A 15,261-nucleotide genomic window follows, 5' to 3' on the forward strand; every position below is an offset into this window, starting at 1 on the left:
TCATGGCTGTTTTCTCGCGCTTCCCATACTCCTGTCGATTTAGACTAACAACTTAAATACCAAGCTCACACAGCCCACCACTTATCAGTGACTAGCGTCATCGCCAACTATATAATTATACTGTGTATTTTCAGCTTGGTTGTCGCGCTTGACATCTGCAGCTAAATATTTAATTCAGACTTCACGTCTACCCACCGCGGAAATACCGGTATAGCCGTGATCATTTTCTTTTCCATTGACTAGATGATGCCGGGCAGTCATCTGTGATCATCACATCGTTGTTTTGTATATATACCCGGGTCATCGAAGAAGATCCCTTCTGTTCGGAATCTTGAGAAACGGCAAGGCATCAACAGTTCCAGTTGGATGAACGATACACAGCACATCCGAGGCCTCTCTACACACAGCGCATTGCTTGATCGCATCATTACCCACTCAACAAAATGGCTTACAACACATTCACCAGTTTATGGGCGCCCCCCAGCGTCAACCCCCTAACCTATAAGGCATTATCTGTTCCGATATTGAACCCATTCGACAGCTATGGAAGGGTATTCTTCTTCTCATGGTTCGGGTTCTTCGTGGCGTTCCTGTCATGGTTCGCTTTCCCGCCACTGGTGAGCAAAACCATGAAAATGCACTAGGGTTTTTTTTTTCACTGCTAACAGGGAAAATTCTAGTTAACCGATACTATCAAAAAGGACCTTGGTATGAGCCAGACACAGGTGGCCAACTCAAACATTGTCGCACTTCTAGCTACGTACGTATTTTGTCACATCAAATTGCTTCAAGTGTCGCTATATACTGACTACTCAATATATAGTCTGCTCGTACGATTTATATCCGGACCGCTTTGTGATCGATTTGGACCTCGTTGGGTGTTTGTTGGCCTGTTGATGTCTGGTGCTATTCCAACTGCTATGGCAGGTTTAGTAACAAACCCTAATGGTCTAATCGCGCTGAGGTTCTTCGTTGGAATTCTTGGTGCCAGTTTTGTGCCCTGTCAAGTATGGACGACTGGGTTCTTTGACAAGAGTGTGGTTGGTTCTGCAAATGCTCTGGCTGCAGGACTGGGAAATGCTGGAGGCGGTGTGACGTAGTATGCAAAGCTTCCCTACTTGACTTGAGGAACTCAGTTCTAATTTGGTATTCTAGCTTTGCGATGCCAGCGATATACAATTCTCTCGTTTCCGACGGCCTCACCAGGCACCAAGCATGGAGAGTGGCATACGTTGTGCCGTTTGTCATTATCGTCGTTATCTCCTTGGGCATGGTGTTCACTTGCGATGACACGCCAACCGGCAAATGGTCTCAACGCCACCTTGCAGGAACTGATACTCCTATTACCACCACATCAGCCCTAGAACGTGGAAACTTCTCTTCGGGAGCTACAACCCCGAAGAAAATGCAGGAAAAAGTGCAAACTGGGCTAGACACCGAAGCCCAAGTTGATAGTTCCAGGGGCCGTGTTTTGGAAGAACTGGTAGTGGCACCGACATGGAAAGAGACCTTGCAAGTAATTTTCAGCCTTCCGACATTGTCTCTTGCTGTTCTGTACGCCTGCACTTTTGGAGCCGAACTGTCCTTTGACAGCTTTCTGGGGAGTTACTACTCCAAGAACTTCCCTACAATGGGCCAAACCAAATCCGGCGAGTGGGCAGCCATGTTTGGACTTTTGAATGTCGTTACTCGACCTTTGGGTGGATATGTTGCAGATTATGTTTACCGCCACACCAAATCTGTCTGGGCTAAGAAGATTTGGTTGACCTTTTTGACCATTGTTTCTGGCGCATTTTTCCTCGCCATCGGACTGACTAACCCGATGAGCGAGGCGACAATGTTCGGGTTAGTCGCTGGAGCGGCATTTTTCCTCGAAGCCGCCAACGGAGCCAACTTTGCCCTTGTCCCGCACGTCTATCCCTTTGCTAATGGTATGTAGCCATTCCCAGTGTTTTATCTTGCATTTCATCCACGGAGAAGATTTCTAACATCAGTTGATAGGAATCGTGTCTGGCCTTGTAGGCGCCTTTGGCAACTTCGGCGGGATTATCTTCAATATCGTCTTCCGATATAATGGAACGGATTATGCGCGGTCAATCTGGATCGTGGGGGTGATCACCCTGGGTGTGTCGGCCTTGCAATCATGGACTCGACCGGTGCCAAAAGAGGCTGTGGTTGTGGCGAGACAATGAATGATAGACTGGCAAATAGTATATGTGTATATATATGAAATAATAGAAAGCGTCTGGTTGAACATTCTTGGAGGTCGTCGGTCACCCGGGCGGGGTGCTAACTCAAAACGGCAAATAGACAATAAATTAATAATCAAGGCCTGATCGTCGTAAGGAACGATCCAGCCCGGGCTGGCTAATGAGCAGCCGCGGACAGCCAGCCATCGGCCCGCCATGGAAGCCGCGACCCAGCAGGCACGTGTTTTCAGTGGGCAAGCCGCTGACGGGCCCTGCTGATTGGCCAGCTACCCCACGTGAGACTAGCTGGCCTAGCGCATCCAGAACGAAACACCCACGCCCGGGGTGTTTCCCCGTCTCTTCGGTGGATTTGAGCGGGGAGCAAGCTCTTCATCCAAGAAACGTGTTGTGCCTTGTTGACGCTGGAGCATAGAGTAGGAGATGAGAATGCCGACGTCGTACACCCGTCCATCCAGTTCCGCACAATGAGAAGATGACCATGTCGGAGAAGGCTGCCATCACCATGAAGCAGGACGACAACGTCAGCAAGAATGTGAATCCCCGATCGCGCGTGTTTCGTCCCTGCCTGACATGTCGTCGCCGCAAGATTAGTGTTTGTGAACCTCGACCTCTTGGATCTTGAATCTCCAGCGTTGCTTGCTACCTCTGCTTTCCCCCGGACTGACTAGATTTGTGAACAAATGCAGTGCGACAAAGCCAAGCCCAAGTGCAACAGATGTGCCCAGACTGGATACCAGTGCGAAGGTTATGGCGAAGAGCGCCATTTCGTCTATGTCATCCCCACCCGAGCTTCTGCCTCGAGCACAGAAACCCAGAAAATGAAGAAAGTCACCCTCAGGTCGTCCCGACAGTTGCCGCCGGACCAGCAGCTGCGGCAGTATCAACAAAGCCAGCCCCGTCCGCAGTTCCCCACCGCGGTCAACCCGGCGAATGCAAACCGTTTGCAGATTCTGTCTTATTTTCTCGAACGCTATCTGCCCGACCGACCGTTGCAGCAAAGGGAAGACAAGACGGCTTTAACTTGGATAAGAGGTTTGCCACAGAATCTTGGGAAATGGACGTTCTTGGACATGGCTCTGTCGGCCTTGTCGCTGTCATACATCGGAGATCTTTACCAGAAGAACCAGTCAATTTCACGGCAGGGTGAGCGTTTCTATGATGAGACCTTGATGCACGTGAGAGCACGACTGCATCGAAGTCAGGTTGACGATGGCATGCTTGCTACCTGCATGTGCATGTCCATATACGAGGTGTGTTCATAATGTCGGTTCAGTCTACCGATCTACGGAAGCTAATTATCTTGCGAGCTCTTTCACACAACATATGGAGGAACACAAGGGTGGATGTTTCATGTCAAAGGGGCTTGTAGGTTGCTGGAGCTAAGAGGACCGCCTTCAGCAACATCGCCTCTTGACATGAATCTCTTTCGTCGAATACGAGCCGCAGCAGTAAGACCCTTCGAAGGCCTATCACGTATCCAACATATGGCTAAAGTCTATCTCCTTACAGGTTTGGGATTCATACGGAAGTGGCAGACCCACATTTTTGGCCAAACCTGAATGGCGCGGTCTATCCGATGCCCCATATGATCAGCTACTCGATATCTTAGTTCTCCTTCCTTCGTTACTAGCAAAGTCAGACCAGATTGAATCCTTAGCGGCGAGTGATAACGATAATGCGGCGGCCGTAAAGAAGCTCTTGTGGAAATGCTATGCTCTGCGAGATGAATTGGTCACCTGGTATGAGGCTTTCCAATCCAAGGAAACAGAGCCCCTTTTCTACCTAGAGCCGGAAGAACAACATCCGTATCTCGACCCCGAATCCGATCTAAATGAGCTGTTTCCGGATACTGTCACATTTCGGACGCCTTATATAGCTGACATACTGATGTTATATTGGTATGGGGAAGTCGTTGTCCACAGCGTCATGTCGCATGTGCATCGATATGTCTGGGAACAAGCCCAGAATAACGGCCCCTCATCGCAAATGGCACAGCAGCTGATAGCTGATGAAACGATATCAAATACTGAGACAGTCGGAGAGTACTTCGCGTCCAAGATATGTCAAGCCATGGCTGGGTGCGGACGGAACAGTCTCCAAGGCTACGGTTTTCAGATAGCGTTGGTACCCCTATGGGCGGCTCAGGAGTACTATTTCTCACGTTCACCACAGAAGTATCTGTGGTGTCGAACAGTGCTTACTAATTTCAGCACAAAAGGGTTTGTGTTGGCTCAGAATCTCGGTTCCTTGCCGTTGCGACAATATCCAGGACGATATGTGGAAGCCTATTCCGCGACTGATGACGCGGTTTAGTGAGAAAAAAACAAAAAAAAAGGGAAGAAGCCCTTTTTTATATATATGAATGAACTTCATGGGTATCGATCATTTCGGAAACGATATTCTATCTCTGCTATCACGATATTATGTGAGCCCGACGAATCATGAGAAAATGAAGGATTATGCAGAATGTATTCCTTTTTGCGTCATTTGCCCGTCTATATACATGATTTAAGGCTAACCATTACTGATTGGGAATTTGTATATTACTGTTTAAACCTTATATAAAAGACGAGGCCTTGAAGCTATGAACTACCTAGATATTTAGGGGAAAATCAGAAGATGAAGCCATAGATCATTTAATGAGATGCCTTGGGTATTCTCCTCTCGCCTCCCGTTTGGTATACCGCTACGCAAACAAAATGCGTGAGTGTTGGGTTCGTCTTTTCTGCCTATTTAGCTGGAGATAGCATGAGTTGACCCGTTCATAGATTTTCTCCCTACCTTCATTCCATCCCTAAACGTCTCTTTCCTTATCTGCCTCAAGTGCAACAACCAACTGCTGAATGAATTCAATGCCGTTTGACATTGGCTATGAAAGAGACAACAATGAACGACCTCGGGATGGTCGTTCTCGTTGGTTGTCTGTTCGGATTCGTGATGCGAAGAGTGGGAAGTTGAGATACTAGCAGCATAGCTCATATACCTCTCACATTGGATACGGAACTAAGATATACCGATACGCTGAAATGATAGAAATGTGCGCTTAACTTTCTGATCATTGACGATAAAATAATGACCGCGTCGGCCTCGTGAAGGGGAATTGAAATATCGTAGTATGCCCGTACAATTTCTTGAACAACGGCTACCGACGTCTTCTTGATTTCTTGTGGGCGGGCTGTTCCCAGTTCTGGAAATTGGCAAAGCTTCCTATAGATAGTCTAGTCCTGGACGAATGCTAAGAAATCAAGAGAGCATTTAGGCAAGTGCTCTGAAAACGTCAAAGCAATATAACGCCGGGCTATGATACTAGTTTCTGGCACAATACTCAGTAATGGCTGTGAGTTGATGAACGCTTTTACCATCGCAATAATAAATACTCGAGCAATGGAGCATGATGAGCCAGACGTACCTAAATGTTCCTCCGGATTATACTGGCGATGATATGATTCAAATGCTTGGTCAGCACTTCGCCCTTACGCAGCTGAGGCTCGGGTGTTGGAGGCGACAAATAAACGAGAAGCTGTTGCCATAATGCAGAGTCTACCAGCAAATCTCATCTGTCGTATGTCTTGTGTTTTTCTTCCCAGATCATTATATTCGAAAATCAGATCTATCTTACAACAGCTCTTCCAGTTATTATTAAACAGCCTTTACTCAAATACAGCCAGCGTTAACGAGTCGAGTCACGAACAAGGAAAGATTTATAGATAAAGATAATAGACGCGCGCAAAGAAGAGGACAAAGCAATTAGTGTAGGATTGTGGTCTTCTACTTCGTATAATGCTAAGCCAAGAGGTGCTCATGAGAAGAAATCATTCAACAGTTGGAGAAATATCCTTTAAAAACTCCCACCCGGTTTCTTCTTCAGGCTTTTCTGCTTCCAAGCCAATAGCTGAGCGTAGAGCGCGTACTTCCGACTGCAAGGCTTGGATAACTCGGGTCGGTGTTTGGTCTTCTTCACACCGTAGGCGATATGCCGTCCGGACCATCTCTGCAAGACGCATAGTTTGTGCATGCCAATGATCGCGGTCCAGACGGCTGGCAAGGTGAGCATCGCGCTCCGCTTGCAAAAGTGCATTGTATTCTTTCTTCTGAGAAAGGAAATACATGTTGTTATTCTGGCAATAATTTCGAATCTGCTCGACAATGATTCCCATGGCCGTTTCAAATTCGCCAATGAGGCTGGTATTCTCAATCTGCTCACGCTTCAGTGCTTCAACGGTGCGACGTTCCCTGGCAAGTGCGCGCTCTAATTCTGCGATCCTAGCGGCTGCTAAGTATATTAGCAACGTTCATATCTTGACACGCATCAGTTGAAGATCAAACCAACCTGATATCTCTTCGCTGACTTGTTGTATATCTGGGCTGGTACCATCAGTATTGGACCGACGCTGTGGTAAGTTAACAGAAATCCAGTCATAGAGGCGAACGCGCGACCGGGTTTATAAATACCATGATCTCCTCGGCACTAGAAACAATTCCACGAGTCATGTCGCGATTGTGTTTGAGGATATCGCTAAACTCTACAACCATGTCGTATAAATTATTAAGATCCATCTGGTGCCCCGCGTTCATGGGAACGCCGTTCATCATATTGTTGCCCATAGCACCACCGCCGTTGACTTGTGAAACTCCCCCGTGTTGCGGAGATGGAGACGCAGCTTGACGCGACATATTTGCCATATTGATCACGTTCGGCGAGTTGTCCATGAAACTTCCCATCACAGCTCCGTTTGTTGTCATGCTCTTGAGGAGCAGCGTCGTTCGGGGAGGGAAAGCCGTGGGAGAGCTGGTGGCGCAACGGCTTTATCTTCGTTCTTGTCACATGCGATAGCGGCGACACAATTACCACCCAGACGTGGGTCGAGGTCGAAGTCGTGCCTGTTCGGTGTTATACCTTATGACTGGAAACCAGTTCCAGCTGGACCTGTCTCAACTTCATCAATCGAGGTCTACGTACTTAGCCGCGCAATGGAAACGTACTAAATCCCAAAGGGGCTAGCTATTATGCACTAGTTCCTGATTTGGTATAGTCTCTGCTTACTCAGTACGTGCTAACTGAGTTCGAAATTTATATCGAGGGTGTAGTTTGCGCCGACCACGCACAGACCAAGTGCCGCTACACTAGGAGCGGCATTTCTAATTTTCCGTGCCAAGAGTTGCACTTTGTCTGTGCGTAGTGCCGCCTTAACTTCTACCACATTTATATCTTTCTTCTATACCAACAACCAAGCATTAGGCTGTGTTATGCATTTATCATGATTCGAATCGAGTACACTCTTAGACAGTGATACCATCTTCAATATCATCGTCGCTAGACCCATAAGATTCATTATCCGTTTCGCTATCCTCCGGCCGCCATTCGCGAGAGATCCAGTACACCTCATTAACGTCCCACCCGTAACAATGGCTAGCTTCGTTTATTATACGGTCGTATGCCTCGCAAGCTGGCATCGCGACGCGGATTAATTCGAGAGATGGAAATACTTTCAGTCAATCATTCACTAGGGATGATATTTCGCTGACCTTCTCCGGTTTATCAAGATAGGGCAGAAGCCTCTCATGAACCCTATAGGCTGTGCTAAATAATTAACTTCGTCGAACCAGTACAGGCACTTTGGATCTTGTCAAGGATGCGAGCATTCTCTTCCGATTTGAACAACCCATCCTTGTTTTCCAGGACTGTCGGCAATTCCGGGAAAATTCGCCGAATATGCTTCGCATTCTGACCGATCTGATCGAGGAACGTGGCTGTATACTCATATCCGTGGAACGAGAAATCGATTTCTGAATAGACTAGCGTGCCATATTTCTAGTAGATCGTCTTGTTTGTGTAAAGGAGGTTGACATGCAGCCGCATGTTAGTGATTGAGTGGAAGGGATAATGGGCTGGCATACCCATGCCTATTAAACACATGTAGATCATGTTGCGAATCTCCTCAGGGAGGTCGAGGAAGCCAATCATGCTTGTGGCTGACGAACTCGTGTAGCCGATGGTTCATGGACCTGCGAATTTGTAGTTTGTTGTGGTAGATGCGTCGGGACTTTGGTACGTAGGTATTTTATAAGTCGGACAAAAAGCTGACTGGCCTTTGTACCCTACCCGGCTAGAAGGTGAGAACAGCACTGGGGCTCTCCAAGCTGGCGGTGCACTTCTCCTTCATTCGCGATGACCTCTGCATTTGGCTTCCCAGCCGCTTCGATGCCCCCATACCTTATCAGCCTCGCTTTCCTAAGATTATTAGACTCTTGACTTGCGGTTGTTGGAGGGTACGCGAGGACGAGGGATGGTAGTAGTGATTAGTATACGGGCTGCAATGGAATTTCGCTGTACCTGCATCTTGTACCTTGACCTGCTTATTCCTCCTTGTGTACCCTTTCAAGTAGCTTCTTCTCATTCTCTTGCAGCTGTAGAATGCACATCGCAATTTCCTCGAATATATCGCGAAACTGCAGTTTCTTCAACCACCGCTCGGGAATTTCCTCTATCCCGGCTCTTGCACCAAGTAAACCCCCTGCAATAGCCCCGTTCGTATCGCTATCTCCTCCAATTCGGACTACGTCTACTAGCACATCTTCGAAAGACCGCGGATCCAGTAGTGCGGCAATCGAGAGCTTCAGGCTGTCGAGCACGTAACCACACGGGGTGAATGCTATGTCACGCCGGGGACCCTCCGTAGCGATCCTCGCCAAAGGGAGCGTCTCGCCCTCTCTAATAGCATGTGCAACCTCCGCGCAGCCCAAGTCGTCTGCTACCGTCTTGCCAATCTCCACAGCTTCTTGCAGCGACTTGTCGTTGACCAGAGAAGCAACAATCTCGTTGTATGCTGCACAAGCGACTGTGCACCTCGGGTCATTGTGGGTGAACTCGCTGATAGTCATTGACTCATCCTGTCGCCTCTCCTTTGATGCAAACAGCCCAGTAGGTATGCAGCGCATCAGACTCCCATTTCCTGCGCTGCCAATCCCTGCCCCGGACTTCGCTGGATTCTTTAACCTCTTGAAGTTCTGTAAGCCGATCCTCGTAGCGTTCCCGATGTCAATCGGACGCGTGCCTTTCTTGCGACCTGGCCAGTCGCCCTCGTTCCATTTGAGTGCATACTCAGCTGCTGCTTTGGCAATGTTGAATTCTCCTTCCACGAAATCTACACCCCCCGCCTGTTTTTCCCCCTCGTAGTCTCCGTAGGCTAGGAGGACTGCGCGGGTGAGATCGGTGTCGTCCGTTGCGTGGCCGACAGGCCAGTCTAGGGTGCCGCCCCCGACGATTTCACGCAAGCCATTGGGATATTTCCTTATGATTCGCGACCAGGGCATGAACTCGAACGTGGCACCTAGCGAGTCACCGCAGTGGACGCCCAAGAGGGCTCCAAGGGTTCTCGAGATGCGTAGATCGCTTGATGAAGACATTAAGGATTTTTTCGGACGGTCAATTCCGGAGCACACGACACGGAACTTTGAGAGAGTGAAAGATATGGGTGCTGCTTCAACAACAACAAAAGCGGTAAATGCGTGCAGATGATACCACGTTAGTCAGGCTATATTCAGCTGCACCGCCACAATAATAGCTGGAGAGACGCAAAACTCTAAGATGCTGAAATTGGTTATTCAACAGGTGTAGTGCTGAACCGCACTTTGCAGAAAAATGTGAAAATATGTATTATATTTACACATTAATGTACCTGCCTGCTATAATTGAAAGATCTGGCCTTGGGAATGTAATTCACTCCAAGCACCAATCATGTTCTAGTATAAGTTATAATATACAAATGAAGATGTTGTTGACGGCGATCTTGCTTGGTTTTTTGACTGATACATAGGTACTTCCCATAGTATCATCAACAGAGGAAGTCATGCCTATTTCAATGTTGGTATTTACTCCATTGTGGTATGCACTTGAGTGCCAAATGCATTTCACCTACGCCTGATGCAGCTAGATGTAGCCTTTGTGCGGAGTCGACTTAGAACAGATACTTCGCGTGAATATCGATCTGGTCGGGAACGGAACATTGTTGCTAGGCGGGCAGATTTATCGTCAGCCGAGCATATCTGGCTGGTAGAGTTAAAAAATCTCGTCGCCATATTCAAGTCATATCGAGCAAAGCTGCAAGCCTATCTCCAGGATCTGTAGAGGGTATTATAGTCGAGTTGTCTTCTCCTGTCTGTATAACACGAGTATTGTGAATCCTCCCCGCAACCCTTGCCACCAGCATGCGCATTTTATCGATTTCTCGAACAATTTCGCCATCTTTCGTGATCAGATTAGGCTGGATATTGTCGTGCGGATTTTTGAATGGCTCAAGGAGGAATTCTAGCTGCTTGTACTGAGCTAAACGCTTCTGTTGTGCTTGCCGCCTGTTGTCCAATGCAATTAATCGTTCGTGTAGAGCCTTGTACCTGGAGCATTTCGTATTTGTTTAATAACGTGCAGCTCCAAACGGGCATGAGAGTACTAAGCGTACCTTTCTTTGTCCTCAATTGACGCATCGTCTCCGCGGTATTGGGACGGCAGTTTCTCGATGACTCTAGCACCATATCAGTCCTGAACGGGGTAAATATTATGAAGTAAACTCGGTATGTACAAATGGTTTGACAGGTCTGAACCAATTTCCACCCCACTCAGCCCTTGACTCGGGTTGAGGATTTCGCTTTTGACCGAGTTCCAGTACAAGCTTTCGATCTGTCGAACAATGTGTTGGATGGCTTGAGTCGAATAAACAACGCGATTGTGCTGCTTTAAAATTGCGTTCACTATAGAGACAATCATCAGATATTATCCCCAGAGTTTGCAAATCTCTTTTTTTTTTTTTTTTCAATAACACACGCTTCTGTAGAGCTTCCTCCACCACTTTCTCGCTCAGGTCATCTTCAGTCTCTGGCGCAAAGCCCCTCCATCCTTCCTGGGGCGCGATGGCTGTCGAAAGGATTCGCACTTGATTTCTAATAAACGATGTCTTTAGTTCCAATATCGTGCGCGAGCTCTCCATCGTCGGTTTTTCTCAAGCGTTTGTCGCAAAGCATGCGTGTTTTGAGCTGCTGTTCGTGTTGTTGATTCGATCACGTGTTGATACGCGCCCCCCGCATCCTGATAATACCTTCGCGAACATCTATTCGTGCATTGAGGGCTGTGTCTCTGCGCTATAGGGAGAATGGAGATTTCGAAGGAAATATAGAAATATATTCGTCAACTTCAACCGAATGACTTCATTACATAGCTCACGAACCGAGCATTGGCAGTTTGATACCTACATAGCCCTGTCGCCATCGGTGTATACCTACCTGCTTGCCTCGGCACGTCCTCATGCATCAACCGAACAGCAAATATTGCTTTCATATACCTAGGTACCTTTAATTTTCTCCTCGAAAACAACGTCAATGTTATATGCTCCTACGGGCAGATACGCTTGGCTCTTTTTCAATAATGACTGGGGCTACACGACCTCGTGTGCTTTTATTTGACGTTGGCGGAGTTTGTGTAAGTTTTCTAGTATCCCCCAGCTCGACAAAGAGTTTTGCCCTAACGTGATTTGCAGGTTGTTTCTCCATTTCAAGCGATCCTAGATTATGAGATAGCTAATGGAATCCCTCCGGGCTGGATAAATTTCAGTATCTCACGATCATCACCCAATGGCAGTTGGCACCAGTTAGAGCGCGGTGAGATATCACTAGACGCAGACTTCTTCAAAGGCTTCAACAGAGACCTCCAACAACCTGCATTATGGAAAGAATTTAATCATCGACTACGAACGCAAAAAGGAAATTCTTCCAATGTGCTCGAATCTCTTCCACCACCTCCCAAAATTGACGCGGAATATTTGTTCTGGGAGATGATGCGCGTATCTCGCAATCCAGACCCGTTTATGTTTCCTGCCTTAAGACGACTGAAGGCGTCTGGGCAATATCTGATGGGCGCGTTATCTAATACGGTCATATTTCCGGCTGGCCATCCCTTCCGGGAGGATACAATAGGACTTCGAGAGCAATTCGATTTTTTCATTTCTTCAGCGCATACTGGCCTCCGCAAGCCAGACCCAAAGATATACGCGTTTGCCCTGGAGAAAGCAAATGAATTATTAGCTGGGAGAGAAGACGTCCGACTCAATGCTTCTGATGTTATCTTCCTCGATGATATCGGTGAAAATCTAAAGGCAGCCAAAAAGGCTGGTTTTGGCACCATCAAAGTTGTGCTGGGCAGAACGCAGGATGCTGTTAAAGAACTGGAAAACATCACCGGTCTTCAGCTGCTGGAAGATGCTGACAGGCCAAAGCTTTGAGAGTGTTGCGAGGAAGACGAACAGTCTTCCTCCACATATGCAGTTGAAATTACCTTTGTCATGTTACTGCGCCAGACATCTGTAATACATTTGAGGACAATAACCCCCCGACTCAGGACTGATAATGTAGAATTCGACCAACTCCCCTGAATCAGATGCGTTCTTTTTTTTTTTTTTCTTTTCTTTTCTTTTCTTTCTCATGTAATCAGTCAGAAGCTGAAAATACTGACCGGAAATGGTCAAAGTACATAGAGAAACCAGGTTCGTCGTCACCCACCTCAGCCCGGATGGTGTCCGTGGCCAACCTTCCTACCCGCAGAGCTTGAGATCGCCGGCTGGCGCTAAGCGAAGCACCCACACAAAAGCCTCCCGCACTCCCTCTCCCACCATAACTTTTTTTCCCCGTTGGAGCAGCCAGGAACATTTCGACAACAGGCCTCAGTCCTTGCAGAAATCGTCAAGATGGTGAGTATTTCTAGTATGCAGAGAGGCTGAATAGCGCCATCTGTGAATATTCTTCTCTCAAATCCTCCGAATCATGGTCCCAGGGTCTTTGCAAGATGCTTCGGAAAGGAGGATTTCTGAAGCGCAAATTGCTGACTCGCTTGTAGCCTTTCACCAAGCAAGTTAAGAACAGCGCGTACTACAGGTGAGTTTGTTTCGTTTCCTCTACTTCCAGGTCGTTTTTTATACTGATTTGTTTTCTCTCATCTAGTCGCTACCAGACCAAGTACAAGCGTCGTCGTGAGGGAAAGACCGACTACTATGCCCGTAAGCGCTTGATCACCCAGGCCAAGAACAAGTATTACGCCCCGTACAGCTTTCAATAAGGTCCAATCTAACACTTTCGATAGGTACTCGGCCAGGAAGCACCGCTTGGTGGTAAGTTTTTCATACCTTCTACGTTGAGTATCTCTTGAGAAATCCAATCTGACTCTGGCTTCGCTAGGTTCGTTTTACCAACCGCGACATCATCACCCAGATTGTCTACTCTGAAATCACCGGTGACAAGGTCATCGCCTCCGCTTATGCCCACGAATTGAAGCGCTATGGCATTGAGCACGGTTTGACCAACTGGTCCGCTGCCTACGCCACCGGTCTGCTTCTCGCTCGCCGTCTCCTCAAGAAGCTTGAGCTCGACGAAACCTTCGAGGGTGTCGAGGAGGCTGACGGTGAATACACTTTGACTGAGGCTGCCGAAACCGACGAGGGCACCCGCCGCCCCTTCAAGGTTTTCTTGGATGTCGGTCTCGTCCGTACCTCCACTGGTGCCCGTGTCTTCGGTGCCCTGAAGGGTGCTTCTGACGGCGGTCTTTTCGTTCCCCACTCCGAGAACCGCTTCCCCGGTTACGACATCGAGTCCGAGGAGCTTGACGCCGAGACTCTCCGCAAGTACATCACCGGCGGCCACGTCGCTGAGTACATGGAGGGCCTTGCTGACGACGACGAGGAGCGCTTCAAGTCTCAGTTCTCCCAGTACATCGAGGACGAGATCGATGCTGGTGACCTCGAGGACCTCTACCTCGAGGCCCACAAGGCCATCCGCGAGGACCCATTCAAGAAGGACGAGAGCGAGGGTCCCAAGAAGAGCAAGGAGGAGTGGAAGGCTGAGAGCAAGAAGTACCGCGCCACCAAACTTAGCCACGCCGAGAGGCAACAGCGCGTGCAGGAGAAGATCCGCGAGTTGGCTGCTTAGATGGACAGCTCGCTCTAGATGTTCTTATGACTTACACCCAAAAACTCGCTTCTTACCATACCTTTTTGAGGCAGAACTTGAACAAACAAAAAGCATTTTCTCATGTCTTAATGACTTTCAAGATCGTCTTCCCTTCTCCATCTTCTTTCTCGTATTAGTTTCACGGCTTCTGGATGATATCACTTCATGTTAATTTTTCTTTTCTTTTCTTTTTGTTTGGTTCTATTCTATGCGGAGCAATAGGGCGGGTATAGGGAATGGTGTTTCTTTTCTGAATTTTTCCAACGCCCACTGTGCTAGGAACTATCTAAGCTGTGGTAATTGTAAGCAAAAAAGCACATCATCGAAGCTGAAAGTAGACTAGGCCATGTCCCAATCAGGAAGCGCTAGTAAAATACTGTAATTTATGTGGGAAATTGCCGCACAAATTGATGCTATGTGCGCCGATTGGCCTACCGGTATTAGCAGGAATTAATCCCAATCATCCGGCGATCTTTTCTTGCCATGGATTGGTGCCGAAACCCAAGACACTGGTTGAATCTGCATTCCCTACTTTGCTAATAATATACTCTTTTGAGTAGAAAATATAGCAGCAGTCAGCATGCCGCTCCACCGGCAGTGTCTCCGATAACGGACAGCGGCGTTGTCGTGTGTTACTGGTATCGCACTAGTAATATTACTAAGCAGTTCCAGCGAATGGCAGTTCCGCTGGCGACCCACGACGGCGATGCCCTTGGAGTGTCTCGCTCGGCATTCTCCATACTCTCACGTTAGTCTGTCTACTAACATTCGTCTTTCGCATCGAGCCTGTCGAGTCGTGGCTAGAGCGGAAATTTTCTTTTAAAACTCTCTTGGTTTGGACAGAGATAATCACTACGAGGACAATCAGTCCGTATCCGCGCCGAACCTTTTATCTTTTTCTTTTTCTTGCTAAGCATCTATCGTCCTGGCTCATGGCGAATGAACATGTCGTCTTTATGAGAGATAACGTGACATCATCCCACACCTGACCGACCTGCACACTCCCCCCTCTCTTTCCCTTCGATTGTTACATATCTTCTTTGACTTAATTCTCTGCTTCATC

The 15,261-nt window shown here is 47.9% G+C and overlaps 7 protein-coding genes across 7 annotated transcripts; 3 read left to right on the plus strand and 4 right to left on the minus strand.

The window, feature by feature from the left end:
- Positions 1-443: 443 nt before the first annotated feature.
- On the plus strand, positions 444-4,523 carry UA08_00790 (hypothetical protein; the record flags this gene model as incomplete). The annotated part of the gene is made up of 8 exons (XM_020260635.1): positions 444-617; positions 681-760; positions 824-1,099; positions 1,156-1,931; positions 2,002-2,124; positions 2,666-2,802; positions 2,897-3,460; positions 3,720-4,523. The coding sequence occupies 8 exons, from the start codon at positions 444-446 to the stop codon at positions 4,521-4,523; spliced, it is 2,934 nt and encodes a 977-aa protein (XP_020124768.1).
- A 1,499-nt stretch (positions 4,524-6,022) lies between these two features.
- On the minus strand, positions 6,023-6,893 carry UA08_00791 (hypothetical protein; the record flags this gene model as incomplete). Its single annotated transcript, XM_020260636.1, has 3 exons — positions 6,023-6,480; positions 6,541-6,601; positions 6,663-6,893. The coding sequence occupies 3 exons, from the start codon at positions 6,891-6,893 to the stop codon at positions 6,023-6,025; spliced, it is 750 nt and encodes a 249-aa protein (XP_020124767.1).
- Positions 6,894-7,791: 898 nt separating this feature from the next.
- On the minus strand, positions 7,792-8,175 carry UA08_00792 (hypothetical protein; the record flags this gene model as incomplete). The annotated part of the gene is made up of 2 exons (XM_020260637.1): positions 7,792-8,006; positions 8,109-8,175. 2 exons carry the CDS (start codon positions 8,173-8,175, stop codon positions 7,792-7,794), a joined length of 282 nt encoding a protein of 93 aa, XP_020124770.1.
- Positions 8,176-8,567: 392 nt separating this feature from the next.
- On the minus strand, positions 8,568-9,617 carry UA08_00793 (hypothetical protein; the record flags this gene model as incomplete). The annotated part of the gene is made up of 1 exon (XM_020260638.1): positions 8,568-9,617. One exon carries the CDS (start codon positions 9,615-9,617, stop codon positions 8,568-8,570), a length of 1,050 nt encoding a protein of 349 aa, XP_020124769.1.
- A 674-nt stretch (positions 9,618-10,291) lies between these two features.
- Positions 10,292-11,194, minus strand: UA08_00794 (hypothetical protein; the record flags this gene model as incomplete). Its single annotated transcript, XM_020260639.1, has 4 exons — positions 10,292-10,604; positions 10,670-10,732; positions 10,790-10,958; positions 11,032-11,194. The coding sequence occupies 4 exons, from the start codon at positions 11,192-11,194 to the stop codon at positions 10,292-10,294; spliced, it is 708 nt and encodes a 235-aa protein (XP_020124772.1).
- A 434-nt stretch (positions 11,195-11,628) lies between these two features.
- Positions 11,629-12,481, plus strand: UA08_00795 (hypothetical protein; the record flags this gene model as incomplete). Its single annotated transcript, XM_020260640.1, has 2 exons — positions 11,629-11,682; positions 11,741-12,481. The coding sequence occupies 2 exons, from the start codon at positions 11,629-11,631 to the stop codon at positions 12,479-12,481; spliced, it is 795 nt and encodes a 264-aa protein (XP_020124771.1).
- A 462-nt stretch (positions 12,482-12,943) lies between these two features.
- On the plus strand, positions 12,944-14,177 carry UA08_00796 (60S ribosomal protein L5; the record flags this gene model as incomplete). Its single annotated transcript, XM_020260641.1, has 5 exons — positions 12,944-12,946; positions 13,093-13,130; positions 13,197-13,283; positions 13,336-13,363; positions 13,431-14,177. 5 exons carry the CDS (start codon positions 12,944-12,946, stop codon positions 14,175-14,177), a joined length of 903 nt encoding a protein of 300 aa, XP_020124774.1.
- Between the last annotated feature and the right edge of the window lie 1,084 nt (positions 14,178-15,261).

This window comes from Talaromyces atroroseus (genome assembly GCF_001907595.1).
Source record: "Talaromyces atroroseus strain IBT 11181 chromosome Unknown scaffold_0, whole genome shotgun sequence".
NCBI lineage: Eukaryota > Fungi > Ascomycota > Eurotiomycetes > Eurotiales > Trichocomaceae > Talaromyces > Talaromyces atroroseus.